Raw genomic sequence first — 23,501 nt, forward strand, 5'->3', positions numbered from 1 at the left:
CACTGTGCTATGGGTGCCGAGCCCCTGTAAGCATATTTATACATGCACACTAGATTTCCTTCAGTTGTATATTGAAATGTTGTATATGTATGTATATTTATGTATATTCATAAGTATGTATATTGAAATGTTGCACTACTATTTGTGATAGTAAAAAACTGTAAAGGTCATAAATATTCATTTATAGTAAGCTGGTTCAATAAATTGTGGTATTTCTGAAAGTGTATTTCTGTATACAGACATCCAGTATTTCTATGGTATTTCTGAACCTTTAGAATGAGTATATCTGTATGTCTTTGTATGGAATAATCTTCAAGATACATTGTTAAGAAAAAGACATCAAGCTGTAGAACAGTAGGCATAGATAGGATGCTACTATTCATTAGTTTAAAAAGTAGGGGTGTGTTCTTGTGTATATATGTACATATGCATTCTTATATAGTCTATACTTACGTTTGTCATTGCGCAATAGAAATAGGGTTTAGGGGTGGGAAGGAGACTTTGAATATATACCCTTTTGTGTCATGTAAACTTTTAAGAGTGTACATTTTACAATAAAGTGATAATTGTGGCAGGGCATGAGGGTTCACACCTGAACTCCTAGCACTCTGGGAGGCCAAGGCAGCACTCTGGGAGGCCGAGGCAGATGGATTGTTTAAGCTCAGGAGTTTGAGACCAGCCTAAGCAAGAGTGAGAGCCCATCTCTAAAAATAGCCAGGTGTTTTGGTGGGCACCTGTAGTCCCAGTTACTCAGGAGGCTGAGGCAGGAGGATCACTTGAGCCCAAGAGACAGATTGCTGTGATTTGTCATCTGGACAAGCACTCTTGTCCAGATGACAAAGTAAGATCCTGTCTCCAAAAATAAATAAAAATAAAAATAAAGTGATATTTGAACTGAAGGAAATCTAGTGTTTATTTTTCTTTGCTTACAAAATATTAATATAATCACTTTAAAAATTAAAATTAATGTAGTTTTACTGTTGGTTACTGTTAATACTTTTTTTTGGTAATCATGAAAAGAATACACAGGTTTTTCTTGTTGTTGTTCTTTTTTTTTGAGACAGAGCCTCAAGCTTTCACCCTAAGTAGAGTGCCGTGGCATCACAACTCATAGCAACCTCCAACTCCCGGGCTCAAGCGATTCTCCTGCCTCCGCCTCCCAAGTAGCTGGGACTACAGGTGCCCGCCACAACGCCTGGCCATTTTTTGGGTTGCAGCCATCATTGTTTGTCGGGCCCAGCTGGATTCGAATCTGCCAGCTCAGGTGTATGTGGCTGGCGCCTTAGCCACTTGAGCCACCGACGCTGAGCCAGAATACACAGTTTTAATTTTCCAACTAATCTAGTTTCAACATATTTAAAGGATTCTGGCTCGACTGCCTTCCAAAAAATGCCTTCAGTGTTTTTTAGAAGGCTGTCAAGCCAGAATCCTTTGAATGACATTTTTCTTTCTTTCTTTCTTTTTTTTTTTGAGACAGTGTCCTGGTGTCATATCTTACGGCAACCTCCAACTCTTGGGCTCAAGCGATTCTCTTGCCTCAGCCTCCCAAGTAGCTGTGACTACAGGCACCCACAACAATGCCCGGCTATTTTTAGAGGCAGAGTCTCATTCTTGCTCAGGCTGGTCTCAAACCTCTGAGCTCAGGGCAGTCTACCTGCTTCAGCTTCCCAGAGTGCTAGGATTAAAGGTGTGAGATTTTTTAATTTTTAGATCCAAAGGGCTTAGACTCCTTAAAAAGTAGTATTAAAAACACAAGTAACAGGGCAGTGCCTGTGGCTCAGTGAGTAGGGTGTCGGCCCCACATACTGAGGGTGGCGAGTTCAAACCCGCCCTGGCCAAATCACAACAAAAAAATAGCTGGGCGTTGTGGCAGACACCTATAGTCCCTGCTACTTGGGAGGCTGAGGCAAGAAAATCACCTAAGCCCAAGAGCCGGAGGTTGCTGTGAGCTGTGACGCCACAGCACTCTACGAACAGCGACAAAGTGAGACTCTGTCTCCAAAAAAAACCCCCACACACACACAACTACAAATTCTTTGCTTTTCAGTGTAAGCAACGGAGTGATCATCACCTTTTTTTTTTTTGCTTATCAAAATTTTAAATAATTTTCTGAGTTTTGTTAGTTGTCCATTAAATGCAAATAAAATACAAATTTGTGCCAGGCCTGTAATCCCAGCTAGTCTGAAGGCTAAGGTGGAAGGATTGCTTGAGGCCAGGAGTTCAAGGCTATGTTGGGCAATATAGCCAGACCTTATTTCTGAGGGGAAAAATTTTTGCTTTTATGTCTTGTAAATTTATCTGCATGAATTTTCTGCCTTTTTTCTTCTTCAAATTCAATTTAATGTAAACTTGTGTTAATTTTTTTTCTGATAGTTACTGGCAATTCCTGTCGAAAAATCTGTTAAGCTGTATAGAAGAGAAACTTGGAGTCATCAGTTTGATCTTTCAGATAATTTCATATCTCAGGTAGGTTTTAGGAGTGACACTTTCAATAGACTGTAGGAAATATGAATGCGTACTTTGCCTAAATACGTTGCAGTTACATATCATTGGGCGTGAAGAACAATTTCAGACTGTTGTGCTTGAGTCTGCCTTCTACTAGTTCAGCCTTTCCTTATTTGCTTGATAACTGGACACTGAATAGGGTCTTTGCTAAGTCTTGTTTGAACTTTCTCCTTTGGAGATTTTATAAGAAGATTTTTTTTTTTTTTTTTTAATTTGGCCAGGGCTGGGTTTGAACCCGCCACCTCCGGCATGTGGGACCGGCGCCCTACCCGCTGAGCCACAGGCGCCGCCCATAAGAAGATTTTTTAATTTGTAAGAAGTTAAATTTAACCTTAGCATAGTGAGAACTAGTAATTCTTGAATTATCAGTAATAAGCCTTTATTGTTAAGTGAGTCTCACTAAGACTTATCATTATGTAGACTCTGGAATTTTAGAGTAAGAAAGGTTTTTGGTCTCCCTCTCTCTGTGTCTCTCTAACACATGCACACACACACTCTTTTAAAATTTAGGAACTATAAGCCCAATAGTTCAGCAGTAGTTTACTATTACTAAATTTCACTTCACTTACTAGTTGTCTTCATCTTAACAGTAAATGCTAAGAGTATGCCTTGTATTGGCTTTCTTCCTTGGTTAATAATAACGCCTGTTAGATTTTGCTTTTAAAATTGTGCCAGGGTCAAGTGCAGTGGCTTACACCTATAATCCTGCATTTTGGGAGGCTGAAGCAGGAGCATCACTTGAGAGTAGGAGTTCGAGATCAGCCTTAGCAATATGGTGAGACACTATCTCTACAAAACATTTAAAAGTTAGCTGGGCCTTGCAATTTGTGTCTATAGTCCCAGCTACTCAGGAGGCTGAGGCAGGAGGATCAGTTGAGCCCAGGAGTTGAGGTTGCAGGGAGCTCTGATTATGCCACTACCCTCTAGCCTGACAACAGAGTGAGACCCTGTCTCCAAAAAGAAAAAAAAAATTTGTGCCAGTATAATATTCTCATAATAAACAACGAAATAGGTGCTAGTGATGTTAAATATTGTTAGAAAAGGAAAGTTAAAAGCTAAGTAAACTTTGGTCATTTGTGTATCATGTAATTAGAAATAGTATAAATAAGGATATAAATATTTGAATTTGGTAATAAAAAATATTTAATTTTGGGGCTGCGCCTGTGGCTCAGTTGGTGGGGCGCCAGCCCCATATACTGAGGGTGACGGGTTCAAACCCGGCCCCGGCCAAACTGCAACCAAGAGATAGCCGGGCGTTGTGGCGGGCGCCTGTAGTCCCTGCTACTCGGGAGGCTGAGGCAGGAGAATCGCGTAAGCCCAGGAGTTGGAGGTTGCTGTGAGCTGTGTGGGGCCATGGCACTCTACCGAGGGCCATAAAGTGAGACTCTGTCTCTACAAAAAAAAAAAAAAAATTTTCATTTCAAATTATGCCAAATTATTATTTATTAATTGTTTTTCTTTTTAGAGCCTCAATATAGTAACCTGGTCTCCCTGTGGGCAATATTTAGCTGCAGGTAGTATTAATGGCTTAATTTTAGTATGGAACATTGAAACCAAAGACTGCGTGGAAAGGTATGTTTTAGTATTTTTTTGTCTCTTCTTTGCTCATTTCTATTAGGTTTTTCTCATTTTACCTTGAAACATTTTAGATTTGCAATTATTAGATTGTCAGAATAAAAATACATGGCTATTAGATTGTCAAAAGCCATTTAACCTTTTCTAACAAAAATTTACCTAAAGGAATATATGTTTGTATTTTTCTTGACAATATTTTAAGAACTAACTTTTTAATTTTTAGGGTGAAGCATGAGAAAGGTTATGCAATTTGTGGCCTGGCCTGGCATCCTACTTGCAGGCGAATATCTTACACTGATGTGCAAGGCAGTCTGGGGCTCCTGGAGAATGTTTGTAGCCCCGCTGGCAGGACGCCAGGCAGCAAGGTAAGGAGTCAGGTGGGGGAACCGTCCATCAATGTCTTCCCGTGGTCACACAGCTTTGGAAGATATCACAAACTACCTTTCTTGAAAATGACTATTTTACTGTATTAAATGCTTAGTAATAATCTGTAGGAAAGAAATGTGTTTTAACTTGTTTAACCTAATGTTTCTCAAACATATTTTACTAAGAAATTTTTCCCCTCTATATAACGCCTTTCCAAGGAATATCCTTCATAAAATATTATCTTTGTATCCTGGTATTCTTGGAAGTGTTAGGTAAATGTTTTATAGCTAAAGCTTAGCATTAGTAACTGTGTTAAGTTTCAGTTTGGCCTGTAAAGTTTTTCTGCTCTGAATTAGCTTGAGCTCTTAGAGCTACCCATGCACTGGGTCTGCTTAGTCACACAGCTTTACTGAATTACCTTAAACAGTCCAGCTTGTTTGTACACTTTGCTTTTGTTCATTATTCACCCTGCCTAGCAGACCTATCTGTTCATACTTCAAGTCTTAGTTTAGACCTCCACTTGAAGACTGTAGACTTGGCTGGTCTGAGCGCAGTGGTGTTTATAACTGACTGGTCACAACCAGTTCGGATTCCTTTGTTCTTTCTCCATGCCCACTGCTTCACTCGACTAGCCTAAAAGCAAAAAAAGATTGTGGACCTACTACATGCGTCTAAAGTAAAAACAAGTTTAATTTTTTTTTTTTTTTTGAGACAGAGTCTGAAGCTGTCACTCTGGGTAGAGTGCTGTGGCATCATAGCTCAGAGCAACCTCCAACTCTTGGGCTCAATCGATCCTCTTGCCTCATTTTTTTTCTACTTTTAATAGAGACAAGGTCTTGCTTTTTGCTTGGGCTGGTCTTGAACTTATGAACTCGAGCAATCCACCCACCTTGGCCTCCTAGAGTGCTAGGATTACAAGTGTGAGCCACTGCGCCCAGCCAAAAAGTTTAAATATTGATAATAAAATTTTGGATCCTAGAAATAAAAGAATTCTTGGAGACTAAGTTTGGCATCTCAAAAAGTGAAGTCAAAGCCTGTGGCAGGTTGGGGAGGTGTTAGGTTCTACTCAGTTTACCTGACTGAATCTCCAGATTGGGAACTTGGTAGCACTGGGTACTTCTAAAAGTTGATTGAAAACGGGGGTGGGGGGGTGGGGTGTCGATTTAAAGAGCAAGAGATCCCTCAAGACTCAACATGGGGGGGCTGCGCCTGTGGCTCAAAGGGATAGGGCGCTAGTCCCATGTGCTGGAGGTGGTGGGTTCAAACCCAGCCTCGGCCAAAAACCCACACACACAAAAAAAAGACTCAACATGGGTGTGCACAGCAAGGTGACAGCCTTACCCTCTTCACACATAACATTTGGCAGAATGTTGGAGATTTGTTTTCTAGCAAAGGTACACCAAAGACTCTCCTTAGACAAGGGATACCAGGCACAGTTGAATGGTGTTGGGTAAGGGGCATACTGTATTGGAAATGGGATTAGATTAAAGTGTCCATACTTGGATGTTGAAATTCCCAGCTTGCTTTTACTTGGCTCCATAACATTGTCAGTCTTACACTTTTGCAGTTTTTGGCTGGGGCTGGGTTTGAACCCACCACCTCCAGCATATGGGGCTGGCGCCCCACTCCTTGGGCTACAGGCGCTGCCCAATCTTATACTTTTATTCAGGATATTGGAAGAATCATCTTTGGGGAATCTGTCCAAAAGAAAAGATCTAAAGAGAGAGATTCTTAGCTCCAGGGAAAATAAAACGTTTTAAAAGAGAGGGAAAGTGAATATAACATACTGTGTGAAGTGAAGATGGAAATAGTGCCAAAGACCAGGTGCGGTGGCTCACACCTGTAATCCTAGTACTCTAGAAGGCTGAGGCGGGTGGATTGCTGGAATGCATGTGTTTGGGACCAGCCTGAATAAGAGTGAGACCCTGTCTCTACTAAAACTAGAAAAACTGAAGCAAGAGGATCGCTTGACTCCAAGAGTTGGAGGCTGCTGTGAGCTATGACGCCAGAGCACTCTACCCAGGGTGATAGCTTGAGACTCTATATCCAAAAAAACACAAACAAGAAGAGAAATAGTGCCAATAGCTTAGGGTTATTGTGAGGATTAAGTGCATTATGTATGATTAAACACCACTTCATAAGTATTGGCTATAATTTGTATTCAGCTATGAATAGCATTCACGTGATTATAATAGCCTGAGTGATACACATTGATGGAACCAAAGTGAGGATGTCTGTGTTGGGAGGAGTGGGGGATGATAGCGAGCGTGCATGCGTGCAGATGTGGGCGGCTATGAAAGGGCACCTGGTTCTCATCGTCCATAGACAGAAGTTAATAGGATCTATCAAACAGAAAATGATTAAAAGTGAAAACTAAAGAAGAAATAGTGCTAGAATAGTATTTACAAGTATGAAGGAAAGTATCAAAGAAACAACTACAAGCTGGAAAGATTTACTCTGCGGAGAAGTAAGTTGGGAGCTGTGTTGAAAGGTTGTCACCTCTTAGAAAATCTTTAACCCATTGTACACTACAGCATCTTATATTTTTTGAGTTGAGTTTCAATAAATTACAATTTTTCACCCAAAAAAAAGAAAATCTTTAACCCATTTGTCTAGAAGAGACCACTTTCTTCCTTTTTCCTTTCACTCTTCATAGTACATTTTCACAACTGCTAACCTTTTATGGCCCTCACCATAAATATAAATCAAAAATTAAATTTTCCTGTGGAAAAAAAATTCCAAGAAGTTTTGGCTAACTTGAGCACATAAACGTTTAGACATAGATTTAGTTAAATGTCGTTTCCTAGCATTTACTTATTAATTTAATTATATATATTGAATCATGTTTAAATGTATGAATGTAGAAGTACCCTTTTTTTTTTTTTTTTTTTTTTTTTGCAGTTTTTGGCCAGGGCTGCGTTTGAACCCACCACCTCTGGCATATGGGGCCAGTGTCCTACTCCTTTGAGCCACAGGCGCCGCCCGTAGAAGTACTTTTTAAGTTATCTCTCATTTTATTGACGTCAGTTTTTCAGAGCAGAATGATGTTTACTTCCATTTAAAAGGTTTCTGGCTTGGTGCAGAGGCTCACATCTATAACCTCAGCACTTGGGAGAGTGAGGCACGAGGATTACCTGGGGCAGGCCAGGAGTTGAAGACCACTCTGGGCAACATAGGGAGAGCCCCTCTTTACCAAAAATTTTAAAATTCTGTCTCTAAAAAAAAAGAAATAAAAAGATTTGTGATACAGTCTTTTAAAATCCATTAATGGTTTTCTCATTAGAATTATACCAAGGGCTAGGTGCAGTGACGCACACCTGGAATCCTAGCACTCTGGGAGGCTAAGGTGAATGGATTGCTTGAGCTTAGGAGTTCAAAACCAGCCTGATCAAGAGCAAGACCCCATCTCTAAAAATAGCTGGGCATGTGTCAGGTGTCTATAGTCCCAGTTACTTGGGCAGCTGAAACAAGATGATCACTTGAGTCCAAGAGTTTGAGGTTCCTGTAAGCAATGACACCACAGCACTCTATTGAAGGCAATAAAGTGACTCTGTCTCCAAAAAAAAAAGAATATTATACCAAACAGTTTCCCAGTAGGTTAAGATTTGTTCAGTTTTCGTTCATCCTATAGGAGTAATTTGTGTACTCTGCAATGTACCTGCTTATCATTTCACTTTTTATTTCTTTTTTTTTTTTTTTGTAGAGACAGAGTCTTACTGTACTGCCCTCCGGTAGAGTGCCGTGGCGTCACATGGCTCACAGCAACCTCTAACTCCTGGGCTTAGGCGATTCTCTTGCCTCAGCCTCCCGAGTAGCTGGGACTCCAGGCGCCCGCCACAACGCCCGGCTATTTTTTTGTTGCAGTTTGGCCGGGGCTGGGCTTGAACCCGCCATCCTCGACATATGGGGCTGGCGCCCTACTCACTGAGCCTCAGGCGCCGCCCTCACTTTTTATTTCTATTTTGTTTATGTATTTATTTTTATAGATAGGGTCTCACTTTGTCACCCAGGCTGGAGTGCATTGGCACAATCATAACTTACTATAACCTTGAACTGCTAGGCTCAACCATTCCTCTCCAACACAGCCTCCTGAGTAGCTAGGAGTACAGGTACATGCCACCACATCCAGCTAATTTTAAAATTTTTGGTAGAGTGGGCCTCTCACTGTTTCCTAGGGTGGTGGTCTTCAATTCCTGGTCTTAAGGAATCCCCCTGTCTTGATCTTCTAAAGGGCTGGGATGATAGGCCTGAACTATTGCGCTCAGCCTGATTTCACTTTTTAAAGTGATTTAAAAATTTGTGTACAGTGACCCAACTCCTGCTTGGTATGTTCATATTCCTAGGAAGTAAGGAGTAAATCCATGTTGAGTTTCTTTGCCTCTTTTTTTGTTGTTGTTGGTTCTATCTCTATTTCTATAAGCATAAAAAAAACTCACTTTGAGATGATTTAAAGCAAATGTATCACATCTTGTTCAAAATAAAAGTAAATGAGAGAATGTCTTATCATATGAGAGACTTTGTATATACTTGATCATATACCGTGAGTTCTGAGGAATGACTTTGGAGGAATAAAATCTTGCCTTTTACTTTGGCATGTACAGTATGTGTTCACATGTCTGTCCTTACACCCACGCCCATCCCCAGACTAGAAGTCATTTGAAATAAAGACAAGTCTTAACATACAAATATAAATACAGTCTTCATAAATGAATTTACTAATTATTATCTTTCAGGGCACGTGCTTGGTTGGTAGTGCTTATAGGTACATATTCAAAGATTGCCTTTTTAGTAGTGAGTTTTTCTGAATAATTTACTAATACTTTCACATTTATATTAATTTTTTTCAAGGTATCGAGCAGAGAGGAAAAGGATTACAATGATCTTTTTGGTGGAGATGATACAAGTAATGCTGGTGATTTTCTAAATGACAATGCAGTTGAGATCCCCTCTTTCTCCAAGAGGATTATAAATGAAGATGAAGACGATGATGACCTCATGATGGCTTCAGGTCGTCCCAGACAGCGAAGTCACATCCTAGAAGATGATGAAAACTCAGTTGGTATGAATTTGACTTTGTGCATGTGATAATCCACTGTCAATATTTTCTGTTTTTTTTGTAAAGCTGTTAAAGTCATACTGGATTTGTAGAATGAGGCTAACTAAAGCAATGCTTTGAGGGAATTTTGTACCATTAAATGCTTATGTTAAAAAAGGTTTCAAATATGTGATGTAAGATTCTGATATAGCAAACTAGAAAAGAAAATTTAAACCCCAAGCAAGAGAAGACGGGAAATAATAAAGAGCAAAATTCTGCAACTTTTTTTTTTAATTTTTAATTTCAGCTTGCTTGTTCATTCTTCTTTGTTTGAAGTACTCTTTCTTAGTTCATTTTCTTCTTCCTCTGGTGGTGCTCTTTCCCATTGCCTCCCCAGTAGCTGGGATTACTGATGCCCACCACAACGTCTGGCTGTATTTTTTTTTTTTTTTGATGTTGTTAGTAGAGACGAGACGGGATCTTACTCTGGCTCACTGCTGCTTACTGGTCTTGAACCTCTGAGCTCAGACAATCCACTCGCCTCGGCCTCCCACAGCGTTGGGACTATAGGTGTGAGCCACCACGCCCAGCTTGCAACTTTTTTTTTGAGACAGAGTCTCTCTCTGGCGCCTGGGTAAGAGCGTTGTGGTGCCAAAGCTCACAGCAACCTCAAACTCTTGGGCTCAGAGTCTCAGCCTATCTCAGCCTCTCAAGTAGACAGGGTCTCACTCTTGCTCGGGTTCATCTTGAACTGAGCTCAGGTAATCGGTCTGCCTCAGCCTCCCAGAGTGCTGGGATTACAAGTGTGAGCTGCCCCCCACCCCGGCCTTCAGTAAAGTTTATAACAGAAAAACTAGAGAAGGTCGATGACACCAAAAGCTGGTTCTTTGAAAAGACCAATGAAATTCATAAGTCTCTACCTGATTGATCAAGAAAAAGAAGACAGAAATTACTAACATAAGGAATGAAAGGGGTCATTGCTGTACAGTCTCATGCTGGCCAGTGAAGCTACTGAACACACCTGGTTCTGCAGCCCCTGAGATGTGGCTAGACCTGATTGAGATGCGTCATAACTGAAAAATGCAACCAGATTTTGAAGATGGTCTGGAAAAAATGCAAAATACCTAGCAAAGTTTTGTATTGAGTACATGTTGAGTACATGATACATATTTCAAATGTATATTATTAAAATTCATTGCATCTCTTTTTACCTTTTTTTTTTTTTTTTTTTTGAGACCGGGTCTTACTCTGTTGCCCTTGGTAGAGTGCCTGACTGTCACAGCTCACAGCAACCTGAAACTCTGGGGCTCAAGCAATTCTCTGGCCTCAGCCTCCCACGTAGCTGGGACTACATACAGGTGCCTGCCACAATGCCCAGCTATTGTTAGAGATGGGGTCTCACTCTTGTCAGGCTGGTCTTGGACTCTTGAGCTCAGGCAGTCTACCCACCTTGGCCTTCCAGAATACTGAGATTATAGGCGTGAGCCACCATGCGCAGCCCCTTCAGCACTACTATTGATAACAAAAGGATAACAGGACAATATTGTGAATAACTTTGTGCTCATAAATTTAACAACTAAGACGAAATGGGCAAATTCTTTGAAAAAGACACACTACCAGGCTAACTACCAAGCTAACTCAAGAAGAAGCAGATAAACTAAATAGTATTTTATCTGTTAAATAAATTGATATAATTTAAAATCTTCAAATAAAGTGCCCATTCTAATAATATGCTAAAATAACACATCTAAACATTATCAAGTAAATACAAAAAAAAAGTAAAAAGCCAACACACAGTGGCAAACTGTGCTGCATTTAAATCACAGGGGTTCTAGTACAAAAGTCCTCAGTGTTTTGGTCTTGGTAGCCACTTATACTCTTAAAAAAAAATTTGAGGACCACCCCCTCCCCCAAAGAACATTTATTTTTATAGAGTTACATATATATTATAATTTATCCCAGATGATCGCCTGAGCTCAGAAGTTCAGGACGAGCCTGAGCAAGAGTGTGAGACCCTGTCTCAACTAAAAATAGAAATACTAGGGCAGCACCTGTGGCTCAGTGAGTAGGGTGCCGGCCCCATAAACTGGAGGTGGCTGGTTCAAACCCGGCCCCAGCCCCAAACCACAAAAAACAAAACAAAACAGAAAAACTACCCAGGCATGGGCCTGTAGTCCCAGCTACTTGAGAGGCTGAGACAGGAGGATCTCCTGAGCCCAAGAGTTTGAGGTTGCTGTGAGCTGCAGACACTACAGCACTCTCTACCCAGGCACCAGAGCAAGACTCTGTCTCAAAAAACAGTTGCAGAATTTTGCTCTTTAGTATTTCTTGTCTTCTGCTTGCTTGGAGTTTAATTTATATATTATTATTTAATTTCTAATGTTAGAAATTCTTAAATATTCACTGGAAATGGTATTAATAAATTTATGTAAATATGAGTTTTTTTTTTTTTAATGAAAACAAAATTTGGTAGGAAGAGTAATATTACAGAGTCTGGCATAGGAGACAGCTAGGTTCCCTCATCTGCTTGTGAATTACGTCTATTACAATATATTGCTTTTCTTGAAGTATAGGAAGAAAATTTGGCCTAACACAAACATGTAATTTGAAAAGGATGGGCCGTGCCTGTGGCTCAAGGAGTAGGGCGCCGGTCTCATATGCCAGAGTTGGTGGGTTCAAACCCAGCCCCGGCCAAAAAAAAAAGGAAAAGGAGAAGTATTTTAATAACCTGTTCAGATAATTGCAGATATTCTTTGATACTGTACTAGAACTCAGCAGATGGTGGTTTGTTAAAGATTACTTGTAAAGTGGAATCTGAAAATGCCAGTGAAACTTTTCAATCCTTCTACATCAAAATCCATTGATTGGACTTGAACTTTCAATGGACTTTTTTTACTGTGTTTAATCTTATAATGTCTGTATTACTTTTGGAAAGTATTGGCTCACTCATCTAATACTGACACATCTCATTATCCAACATAAATTGTATTTGTTAGTATCATCCAGTCTCCTCAGAAATTTTTAAATATTGGAAAGTTGTCAAGCTCATAGTGGCAAATAGAAGTTTTCCAGTATTCTCATTTTTGCTTGAAAGCTCAAATTTCATCATTGGCAATAGATTGTCAGTTTTTTTTAAAATGACAGGTTCACTTGATTGTTTTCTAAGAAAATGTTTTGCCCAAAAGTCAGTATTAGCATAGTGTATCTGGCATTTGTGTTTTGGATTTTTTTTTTAAGTAGTGTTCTGTGAAAAAATGACTTAGTTAAGCTTAGTACTAAAACAATTACACACAAATGGTTGCTTTTTTTCAAGACAGCCATCATTCTGTTTTACACAGACTTTCTCATTTTAGCACAGAAAGCTTTTTAAAAAAAATCTATAACAAGGATCAAGATTTAATAAAGTTGATATTTTTGCTGCAGGTGAGTAGCAGCTAACAGTGCAGTGACTGCTAATTCAGTTTGGTGCCACTGCCTCGATTCATGCTAAGGCACCAGGGGTTTATTCATCATTGCTTTTGTACCATCACTGCATCTCTTTAACATAGTGAAAGAGGCAAGTAGCATATTGGTGTCATTAAATATGAACGGAAAATTACTAGATTCCAGAATGCTTTTTCTTTTCTTTTTTTTTTTTTCAGAGCCTCATAAAAATATGTATTTATTTCTCACTCATTTAAAAAACATCTTTGTTTACTTATTTATTTTTTAGAGACAAGGTTTCACTTTGTTGCCCAGTCTGGAATGCAGTGGCACAATTAGGTCACTGCTGCCTCAAATTCCTAGGCTTTTTTTTTTTGAGACAGAGTTTCACTTTATCAACCTGGGTAGAGGGCTATGGCATCAAACCTCACAGCAACCTCAAACTCTTGGGCTCAAGGATTCACTTGCCTCAGCCTCCTGAGTGGTTGGGACTACAGGTGCCTGCCACAATGCCCGGCTATTTTTTTTTTTTTTTTAAGAGATGGAGTCTCGCTCTTGCTCAGGCTGATCTTGGACTCCTGAGCTCAAGCAATCCACCCTCCTTGGCCTCCCAGAGTGCTAGGATTTATAGGTGTGAGCCACTGCACCCAGCACTTTTTTTCTTCTCTCTCTCTCTTTCTTTTTTTGTTGTTGTTGAGACAGAGTCTCCCTCTTTTGCCCAGGCTAGAGTGCTATGGCCTCAGCCTATCTCACACTCAAGCTTCTGGGCTCTAGTGATCCTTCTACCTCAGCCTCCCAAGTAGCTAGGACTATGGGCACACACCATCACACTTAGCTAATTTTTCTATTTTTAATAGATATAGGGTCTTGGCTCTTGATCAGGCTGGCCTCAAACCTCTGGCCTCAACCTCAAGCAGTCCTCCTGCCTCAACCTCCCAGAGTGTTAGGATTATAGGCATGAACCACTGCACCATCCCTGTAATGCTTTTGTTTTTCTAGGTCATTGGTATTTATGATTCTCTTAATGATAATCCGTTGTATTGTAGATGTTACAATGCTAAAAACTGCTTCCAGTCTTCTCAAAGAAGAGGAGGAAGATGATCAAGAAGGCAGCATTCACAGTCTTGTAACATCCCAGAGGCCACTCTATGAAGGACCCTTGCCAACTCCCCGGCAAAAGCCCTTTCAACCAGGTTCTACACCCTTGCATCTCACTCACAGATTCATGGTAATTCTTAGTTCCACACTCAACCTCTTAAGCAGTTTATCAGCATTTTTTTCTCACTGTAGTTGATTTTGTTGGATAAAACATATTTTTAAAAACCTTAATAAAATGACCAAGTACTATTGGTTGATTATATTTTTTGGTTGCTTTACTTTATGGTTAACTTAGTTTTAATCGTTTCATCATTACAATTGAAATCTTGTTACATAAAATTCTGTATAAAATGATTTATAATATTTTATGTAAGTATTACTATATATCTTATACTTATACCTCTTGGCCATATTTCCAAAACTTATTTCTCATATTTGCTGTTCCATAGAAGATTATACTGATTCCAAAACACTAGTTAGAAGGTGTTGTTTATTTATTTATTTTTATTTTATTTATTTTATTTTTTTTTTGAGACAGAGCCTCAAGTTGTCACCCTGGGTAGAGTGCTGTGGTGTCACAGCTCACAGCAACTTCCAACTCCAGGGCTCAAGCGATTTTCCTGCCTCTACCTCCCAAGTAGCTGGGATTACAGGCGCCTGCCACCATGTCCGGCTATTTTTTTGGTTGTAGCTGTCATTGTTGTTTGGCGGGCTCAGGTATTATGTGGCTGGCACCTTAGCCACTTGAGCCACAGGTGCCGAGCCGAAAAGTGTTGTTTTAGAAGACAACTACTAGTTTAGTATGTTAGAAGGTGTTTCCCTCACCCCACCTCACTAGAATGTCAGAGCTATAATGATAGAAATGTCTCTGTTTTGCTTACTGATATACATAGTAGGCATTAAATATGCTCATAATGTTTTTTAAAATATACTCATAATTTAATAATGATTATATGATGATAAATAAATAAGTATATTTGCTTTTTGCCTTAAGTTTTACCTTAAACAGTTTAGTATTTCCATTTGTTGGCTATTTGAGGTTTTCTACTCTTGAGCATTTTGCCTATTGTGGAGGCCTGGCACAAATTTTTATGTAAACACTAAGGGTGATATTTAGTATTAATAAAATTCCTCACTGAGATTAGTAATCATTAAGCAATAGGTCTTAGGGGTTTTTTTTGGGGGGGGGGGCAGAGTCTGACTTTGTCACCCTTGGTAGAGTGCTGTTACATCACAGCTCACAGCAACCTCCAGGTCTTGGGCTTAAGTGATCTCCTGTCTCAGCCTCCAGAGTAGCTGTGACTACTGGCGCCTGACACAATACCCAGCTACCTTTTTTTGCAGTTTGGCCAGGCTGGAGTTTGAACCTGCCACCCTCAGTATATGGGGCCGGTGCCCTACCCACTGAGTCACAGGTGCCGCCCTAGATCTTAGTTTTTATTAGTATTAGTATTTCATTTATAGTTATATATAGTTATAAGTATTAATAAAATGTTGGCATTTATTTTATTAGAAACACTGGGACCTAGTGTGAGCCTATGGTGTACATCAGCAGAAAACAAGGTTTGCAAATGGTATTAATTATATTACCTTGAAATTATAAACAAGGTCAGGCGATTAAGTTCATGAACTTGTCCTAGAAGAAGTGCCTCACTGCTGCGTATCACCACGGTCACTAGGATGTGCTCTCCCTGGCCACCTACTGACCGTAGTGATAGTCAGCAGGGAGCACTTTTTTAGGACAAATTCTTGAACTTAATTGTCAGACCTTGTACAATGACAGCTCTGACAGCCATTCTAGAAAGAGTTCTGAAATTGCTTTGAAGGCTGGACTAGGCACTGGTGTTGGTGCGCAGCTTCCCTAGGGGAGTGCGGTGAAGGTGACCATAGTGATACTCAGCAAAGAGGTATGGAGACTTTTTCTAGGAGGAGTCAGCAAACTTAACTATCCTACCTCGTGCCTATTCTTTTTTTTTTTTTTTTTGGTAGAGGCAGAGTCTCACTTTGTGGCCCTCGGTAGAGTGCCGTGGCCTCACCCAGCTCACAGCAACCTCCAACTCCTGGGCTTAAGCGATTCTCTTGCCTCAGCCTCCCAAGTAGCTGGGACCACAGGCGCCCGCCACAACGCCCGGCTATTTTTTGGTTGCAGTTTGGCCGGGGCTGGGTTTGAACCCGCCACCCTCGGTATATGGGGCCGGCGCCTTACCTACTGAGCCACAGGCGCCGCCCCCTCGTGCCTATTCTATGACAACAGAAAAAATATATCTGTTGTTTGCATCCATATTTGTAAGTGAAGTTTTGAAATGTCGCTTTTGAGAAATTTAATGGTTTGGTTGTTCGAAGGCCAGTTGTAAAGTGCTTTTTTAAATAACAGTCATAAAATCTATTTTTAAGTTATCAATGTTCCACTTGTAAATAAATAAGACTAGATGTATCTGAAACTGTTTAGAGTTGGGTGACATGTGGTCATTCCCATAACTTAAATCTTTTTTTTTTTTTTTTGAGACAGTCTCACTGTGTTGCCCTTAGTAGAGTGCTGTGGTGTCACAGCTCACAGCAATCTCCAACTCTTGGGCTCAAGAGATCTCTTGCCTCAGCCTCCCAAGTCGCTGGGACTACAGGCATCCACCACAATGCCCAGCTGTTTTTTTGTTACAGTTTGTCATTTTTATTTTAGCTGGCCCTGCCTGGGTTTGAACCCTCCAGCATTGGTATATGTGGCTGGTGCCTTACCACTGTGCTACGGGTGCCGAGCCATAACTTAAATCTTGATACAGACTGAATTGTAAGATTTGTTAATTTGTTCTACTATAGAACAAGCCTACTTGTTCTTTAGTGTTCAGTTTTGAGCCTCACTTTTTCTCAGACTTCACGTAACCTTACATGTTTGTAGGTGTGGAACTCTGTTGGAATTATTCGCTGCTATAATGATGAGCAAGACAATGCCATAGATGTGGAGTTCCACGACACTTCCATGTACCACGCAACACACTTGTCAAACACTCTGAACTACAGCATAGCAGACCTTTCCTGTGAAGCTCTTTTGTTGGCATGTGAAAGCACTGAGGAACTAGCAAGGTAAATTCAAAATCACTAGGGAGAACTTGGCACTGATAAAGACAAAAATTAATAAAACAAATATGTATCTTTTGCACCATGAAGTTTAAGAAAGAAGAGTTAGGTACAAATACCATACACTCACAGTACCTCCGAAAATATGTCTGTTTTTGTCTTAATTTTTTCCTCATTGCATTCTCTAAGTATATATCAAAATGATATAATATGGATTTGCAATGCAGGGGAAGTAGAATTATTTTTCATATCTTTAGTGTTTTTCTTATTATTGTAAGAGTATTGCATGTTCATTATATATATATATAATTTTTTTTTTTTTTTTTTTTTTGTAAGTGGTACAGAAATTTTAGAAAATGGAAGTTCCCCTAGAATTCTACTCTGGTGTATCTACTGTTAACGGTTTGATATTATCCTTCTAGATTTCCTTCTGTATGAACCCCACTTGTTTCAATTTACTTTATTGAGAATGCAATTATATATAATGCACCCATTTTAGGTATATAGTTTGATGAGTTGAGAAACGTGTGTACTCAGGAAACCACTTTGCAATCAAAATACAGAATACTTTTTATCACCCAAAAATGTTTCTTTATATTCTTTTGCAGTTAATTCAGTCCTAGCCTTGGCCAACTATTGATCTGGTTTTTTGTCACTATAGATTAGATTTGAAACTTCTCTTTGAAAAAAGGAAAAAAATTAAAGAATGTATTATTTATCAACGTGGTTTTTTTTTTTTTTTTTTTTTTTTTTTAATTGAGACAGGGTCCGGTAGAGTTCTGTGGTGTCACAGCTCATAGCAACCTCTGACTTTCGGGCTCAAGTGATTCTCCTGCCTCAGCCTCCCTAGTAGCTGGGACTACAGGTGCTCTCCACAACACCTGGCTGGGTTTTTTTTTCTTTTGTTTTGTTTAGCAGGCCCAGGCCAGGTTTGAACCTACCAGCCCTAGTGCAGGTGGCTGGTGCCCTAACCACTGAATTCTGGGTGCCTGTCAACTTGCTTTTTTTTTTAACGTATTTTGGACTGTACATTTTTGATAGGTAGGTAGCTGCAGAGAAAAAATTATGATGGAAAAGCAATGCATGCAGAGTGCATTTATTTTTAAGAAAAAATATTTGTCTCAGTTTATTTCTCTTGATCTCTTTTCTTCAGCTGCCTATACGTTTGATGGATTTTACTGTCTCCCAGGTGATTTGAAATTAAAATCTTTCTGATTGGATATAAACCAGGGCATGGGTCTCCTGGGAACTTGGTGAAAATGCCGAATCTCAGACTCCACCCCAGACCTCTATATCAGAATCTGCAATTTTAACAAGATCCTCATGTAACTGAGTACATATTAAAATCTGATAAATATATTATTAACTTTTTAATTGGTCTCCTAATTTACACATCGTAAAATTAACTTAGTACTTCATTATTGAATTAAAACATTTTAGTAAAATATATCATTGTTGACTCAGTGTCTCTGACTCAAATACACAACATTTATTGCTATATGCAATTTTGATTTTAGATAATCGTTTTGTTTTCCTTGAATATATTATTTCACAGGCATCTACAATACTGTTTTTTCATTTTAAAATTTAATATTAAAATTACTGTTCAGAGAGTCATTACTACCTTCCAAATGTGGTATCTGCATTCTGAAGCTTAAAGAATTTGTGTTGAATAATAATTTACATGTGTATGTACACGTGCAAAGATAAAAGACAGGAAACATCTCAACTTTTTAGTAGTGGTTGATAATCTCACTGAGGGTGTTATGTGTGATTTTTTTTTTTCTTATTCTTCCATGTTAACCTTTCTTTTTGCAGTGAAAGAACTGTTGCTTAACATTTTGATGCCTCCTTTTTTGAAACTTGGTTGTGATTTTGCGTACATTTACAATATAAAATCACATTTGACAGTTTTTAGCCTGCTATTTTTCATTCAATGTTATGTTGAAAGCATTTTTCTATATTTTTAAATATTCTTTAAAAATATGACTTTTAATGTTTTTAATATAATTTATTTTAAGGATAGTTCATTGTTACTTTCTTAAAGTAATTGCTTGTAGTAGTAATATATAATGGAAAAAAACTATTTGGTTTTGTTGTTGGGTATCATGAGCAGTTTTATATGTATGTAAACATTACATATGAAAGTTAGATGGTGTTTCTGTCTCGTTTTGACTTTTAGCAAGCTTCACTGCCTGCACTTCAGTTCTTGGGACTCAAGCAAAGAGTGGCTCATAGATATGCCTCAGAAGGAGGATGTTGAAGCCGTGTGTCTCGGTCGGGGATGGGCTGCCGCTGCCACCAGCGCCTTGCTGCTCCGGCTGTTCACCATCGGGGGTGTTCAGAAGGAAGTCTTCAGTCTCCCTGGGCCTGTGGTGTCAATGGCAGGACACGGAGAACAGCTGTTTGTTGTTTATCACAGAGGTAGATTTTTTTTCTAGTCTTTTGTAATTTTACCATGGAGTAAAATGTAAATTACTTGAGCTTTTTTGTTGTATTACAGTTTCTCGTTTTGGTTTGGATTATATGCCTCCTTTTGTATATATGTGTGTATATATATATACACACACACATCACACACACACACACATACATATATATATACACACACACACACATACATATATATATATACACACACATCACACACACACATATATATACACACACACATCACACACACATATATACACACACACATATATACACACACATCACACACACACACATATGTATATATACACACACATCACACACACACACACATATATATGCACACACATACACATCACACACATATATATATATATATTTTTTTTTTTTTTTTTAGAGACAGAGTCTTACTTTATCACCTTCGGCAGAGTGCTATGGTGTCACACCTCACAGCAACCTCCAACTCCTAGACTTAGGCGATTCTCTTGCCTCAGCCTCCCAAGTAGCTGGGACAACGTTCCTGCCACAACACCCGGCTATTTTTTTGTTGCAGTTTGGCCGGGGCCTGGTTTGGACTCGCCACCCTCAGTATATGGGGCTGGCGCCTTACCGACTGAGCCACAGGTGCCACCCTGCATTTATATATTTGAGTCAGTATAATCTTTGACTGTAGAGAATTTTGTTGTATTCACAATAGCAGTGAAGATGAAAACATTTTATTTATAGAAGAACTGCGTTATAGAGAGAATTCTGAGGTAGAGTTAGTTACTTCCATGTCTAAATCTTATCTTCTAGCAAGCATAGCTAGAGAACGTTCAGAATTTACCTCAAAAATAAACTAACTCAGTCTGAAAGACCAAAACAGTTTTGAATGTGACATTTTTCTGCTGCCTTTTCCTCACCTCAAGTCTTTCTTTCTTTTTTTTTTTTTTCTGTTTTGGGCCGGGGCCGGGTTTGAATCTGCCACCTCCAGTATATGGAGCCAGTGTGCCCTACTCCTTGAGCCACAGGCACTGTCCACTTCAAGTCTTTTTTCAGGGCTTAGTGCCTGTTGCACAGTGGTTATGGCACCAGCCACATACACCGAAGGTGGCAGGTTCAAACCTGGCCACAGCCAGCGAACCAACAATGACAACTGCAACAAAAAATGGCTGGATGTTGTGGTGGGCACCTGTGCTCCCAGCTACTTTGGGAGGCTGAGGTGAGAGAATCGCTTGAGCCCAGTAGTGTGAGGTTGCTGTGAGCTGTGATGCCATGGCACTCTACCCAGGGCAACATAGATTCTGTCTCAAAAAAAGGCTTTCTTCAGTCCCTACCACTATTCCAAGACTGATGTTATCAAGGTTACTGATGATCTCTTACAGTTTTTTAAACATATAATTCAATTGCAAATACTTTCTTCTCTTGGCTTCTTTGATACCACTCCCAATATTGTTCCTCAGCGGCTCCTCCTCCTCAGCTGACTTTGGCCCCTTCTCTGTCTAGCACTGTGGACAGGGGGCTCTCAGTCCTTTGACTGCTTAGCCACGGTCAGAAGTGGCCTCTACATGGCCACTCTGCACACCTTACAAAGGTCATTGAAATAAAATGACCAACTTGAAGGCTCCAACTTAGAAATTCCTGTCTCAGCTTCAGTTTTACTTTCTCAGAGGCTACCTCTTATCCAGTCTAAAGTAAATACTTAGCCTCATACTCTGTATCACATTATTATAAAAATTCTTTGATAGCATTTTTGTTCTTATGTTTTTTAATTCGTCTGTCTTCTCCTACTTTGAATTTGAATTTCATGAGAGCAGTGACTTTGTTTATGCTGACCCACGCATAGGCCAGTGTGTGGCACGTAGTAAGCTCTCTGTAAATATTTCCTGAATAAATGACCACTTGTGATTAGTTTATGTAAATAGTCCATGTATCATACTCTGTTTATAATGTCTCAGTTAGGTAGATTACCCGTAAAAAGTAGTGCTGCTTAATCTAAGAATTTACCACAAGATCAAAATCAATTGACAGAAAATAATTTAGACTGCATTATAGTTCAATAACCTTTGATTAATCTGTATTTACATTTTCTCAATAGGTACAGGATTTGATGGGGATCAATGCCTTGGAGTTCAACTGCTGGAGCTGGGGAGAAAGAAAAGACAAGTTTTGCATGGTGACCCTCTTCCGCTCTCAAGGCGATCCTATCTTGCTTGGGTTGGCTTTTCAGCTGAAGGCAAGATCAGTTTGTTTTTTTTTTTTTTTTTAATTTGTTTCTTTAAACTAAAAAATATTTTCAAGAAAAAAATTTCATTCCTAATTAATTAAAAGATAAATTGTATTTTGTATTTTAGATCACTTTGTTTTATTGTGTGGACAGAACTGGAAGCTGCAGTTGTTAGGCAAGGTAGTCACTGTCTTAGACACCACATCTCTCACCATGAGAATTCTGATTAAAAAGTACACAGGGGAAATAGATTTCTCTTTCTCTTTCTTTTTTTTAATTAAAAAAAATTGTTTTCTTACAATTTGTGGGAGTGACCAGGAAATATATTTCTCTGAAAGTTTATCAGATAGCAGGGAGGAAATCAGTGATAAAGTGGTATATTTTCCGGCAGATTGTACATAAAATTGAGGAATTTTCTAGAACATTACTATTAACTTCAGTAGTTAATAACCTATAATTGAACTGGAAATACTTTATTCTCTTGGCTTCTTTGATACCACTCCCAATATTGTTCCTCAGCAGCTCCTCCTCCTCAGCTGACTCTGGTTATAAGCTAATCACATGTGGCTTTGAGCACTTGAAATATTGCTAATCTGAATTGGGATGTTCTGTAACTATAAAATATTGTCTGATGTTTTGAAGAGTTAGTATGTAAAAAAATATAAAAATCTCAATTCTTTTATATTACATGTTAAGTGATAATATTTTTGGCTATATTAAATAAAATATATTATTAAAATTAACTTCACACTTTAACGTGTGGCACTAGGGAATTAAAAGTTACCTTTGTGGCTCCCACGATGTTTTTGTTCTGTGGGACTGTTGTGGACTCAGTTATAGTGGTTCATGACAGATGATTTCAGGACACGGAAGAGTACCTTATTTTAAATCACCTGTTAACTCTGTCTCAAGAGGGCCTAAATATTTCTCTCATTGGAGATTTGTGTTCTTCATTTAAATTACTGGAAACTCACTTTGTCTTTAAAACATTAGTCATTAATGAACGTTTTCTGTTGGGATATTATTAATCATTCATGCTTTAATAATATGCCCATTAATAGCCAACACTTGTATAGCTTTTTTGCCCCAAGTACCAATCAGATCCAGACTCAGAGGCAAATGATGTTTGCAGAGCAAGAGGGGTCTGAAGCCACAGATGACAAATGGGATAGGTCAGTAATCTGCGTGCACTTCTTGAGTTGGAAGCAGAGTGGGTGGGAAACAGGAATGCCTGTTTTCCTAGGTAAGAACTGTTTGCTTAGGAGTTGGGGACACAACTGTGACAAGTACAACAAAGAAGAGGGAGGAACAAGAGTATGAAAGATAAATTTCTTTACACCATCACTTTGTATCAGATTTTGGTCATTTTTCTAAGTCTCTTGACTAAGAGCTTCAGATTCATGTTTAACTTTTTTTTGTTGTTGTCAAAATTGGTTTAAAAGTTATTAATGTAGGCCAGGTGCAGTGGCTCAGGCGTGTAATCCTAGCACTCTGGGAGGCCAAGGCAGATGGGTCCCTTGAGTTCAGGAATTTGAGACTAGCCTGAGTAAGAATGAGACTCATCTCTACTGAAAATAGAAAAACTAGCCAGGCATCGTGGTGGTAATCCCAGCTACTGGGGAGGCTGAGGCAGGAGGATCACTTAAGCCCAGGTGTTTGAGGTTGCAGTGAGCTGTGATGATATCATGGCACTGAAACCAGGGCAACAGAGTGGACTCTGTCTCCAAAAAAAAATAAAAAAAGAATTATTACTGTTACATTCCAGCAAGTGGCATGGTTTCCACTGAA

At 39.2% G+C, this 23,501-nt stretch overlaps 1 protein-coding gene across 2 annotated transcripts in view; it reads left to right on the plus strand.

Moving 5' to 3' along the window:
- Positions 1-23,501, plus strand: part of WDHD1 (WD repeat and HMG-box DNA binding protein 1) — a 68,535-nt gene that overhangs the window by 22,658 nt on the left and 22,376 nt on the right. For both annotated transcript variants that reach the window (XM_053595307.1, XM_053595308.1), the window contains 8 exons: positions 2,374-2,466; positions 3,971-4,077; positions 4,304-4,445; positions 9,295-9,505; positions 13,951-14,132; positions 16,896-17,080; positions 19,257-19,498; positions 21,585-21,722. In XM_053595307.1, coding sequence (XP_053451282.1) covers positions 2,374-2,466; positions 3,971-4,077; positions 4,304-4,445; positions 9,295-9,505; positions 13,951-14,132; positions 16,896-17,080; positions 19,257-19,498; positions 21,585-21,722 — 1,300 coding nt within the window. The remainder of the gene's footprint in view (positions 1-2,373; positions 2,467-3,970; positions 4,078-4,303; positions 4,446-9,294; positions 9,506-13,950; positions 14,133-16,895; positions 17,081-19,256; positions 19,499-21,584; positions 21,723-23,501) is intronic.

Source organism: Nycticebus coucang, chromosome 6 (assembly GCF_027406575.1).
Source record: "Nycticebus coucang isolate mNycCou1 chromosome 6, mNycCou1.pri, whole genome shotgun sequence".
NCBI classification, from domain to species: domain Eukaryota; kingdom Metazoa; phylum Chordata; class Mammalia; order Primates; family Lorisidae; genus Nycticebus; species Nycticebus coucang.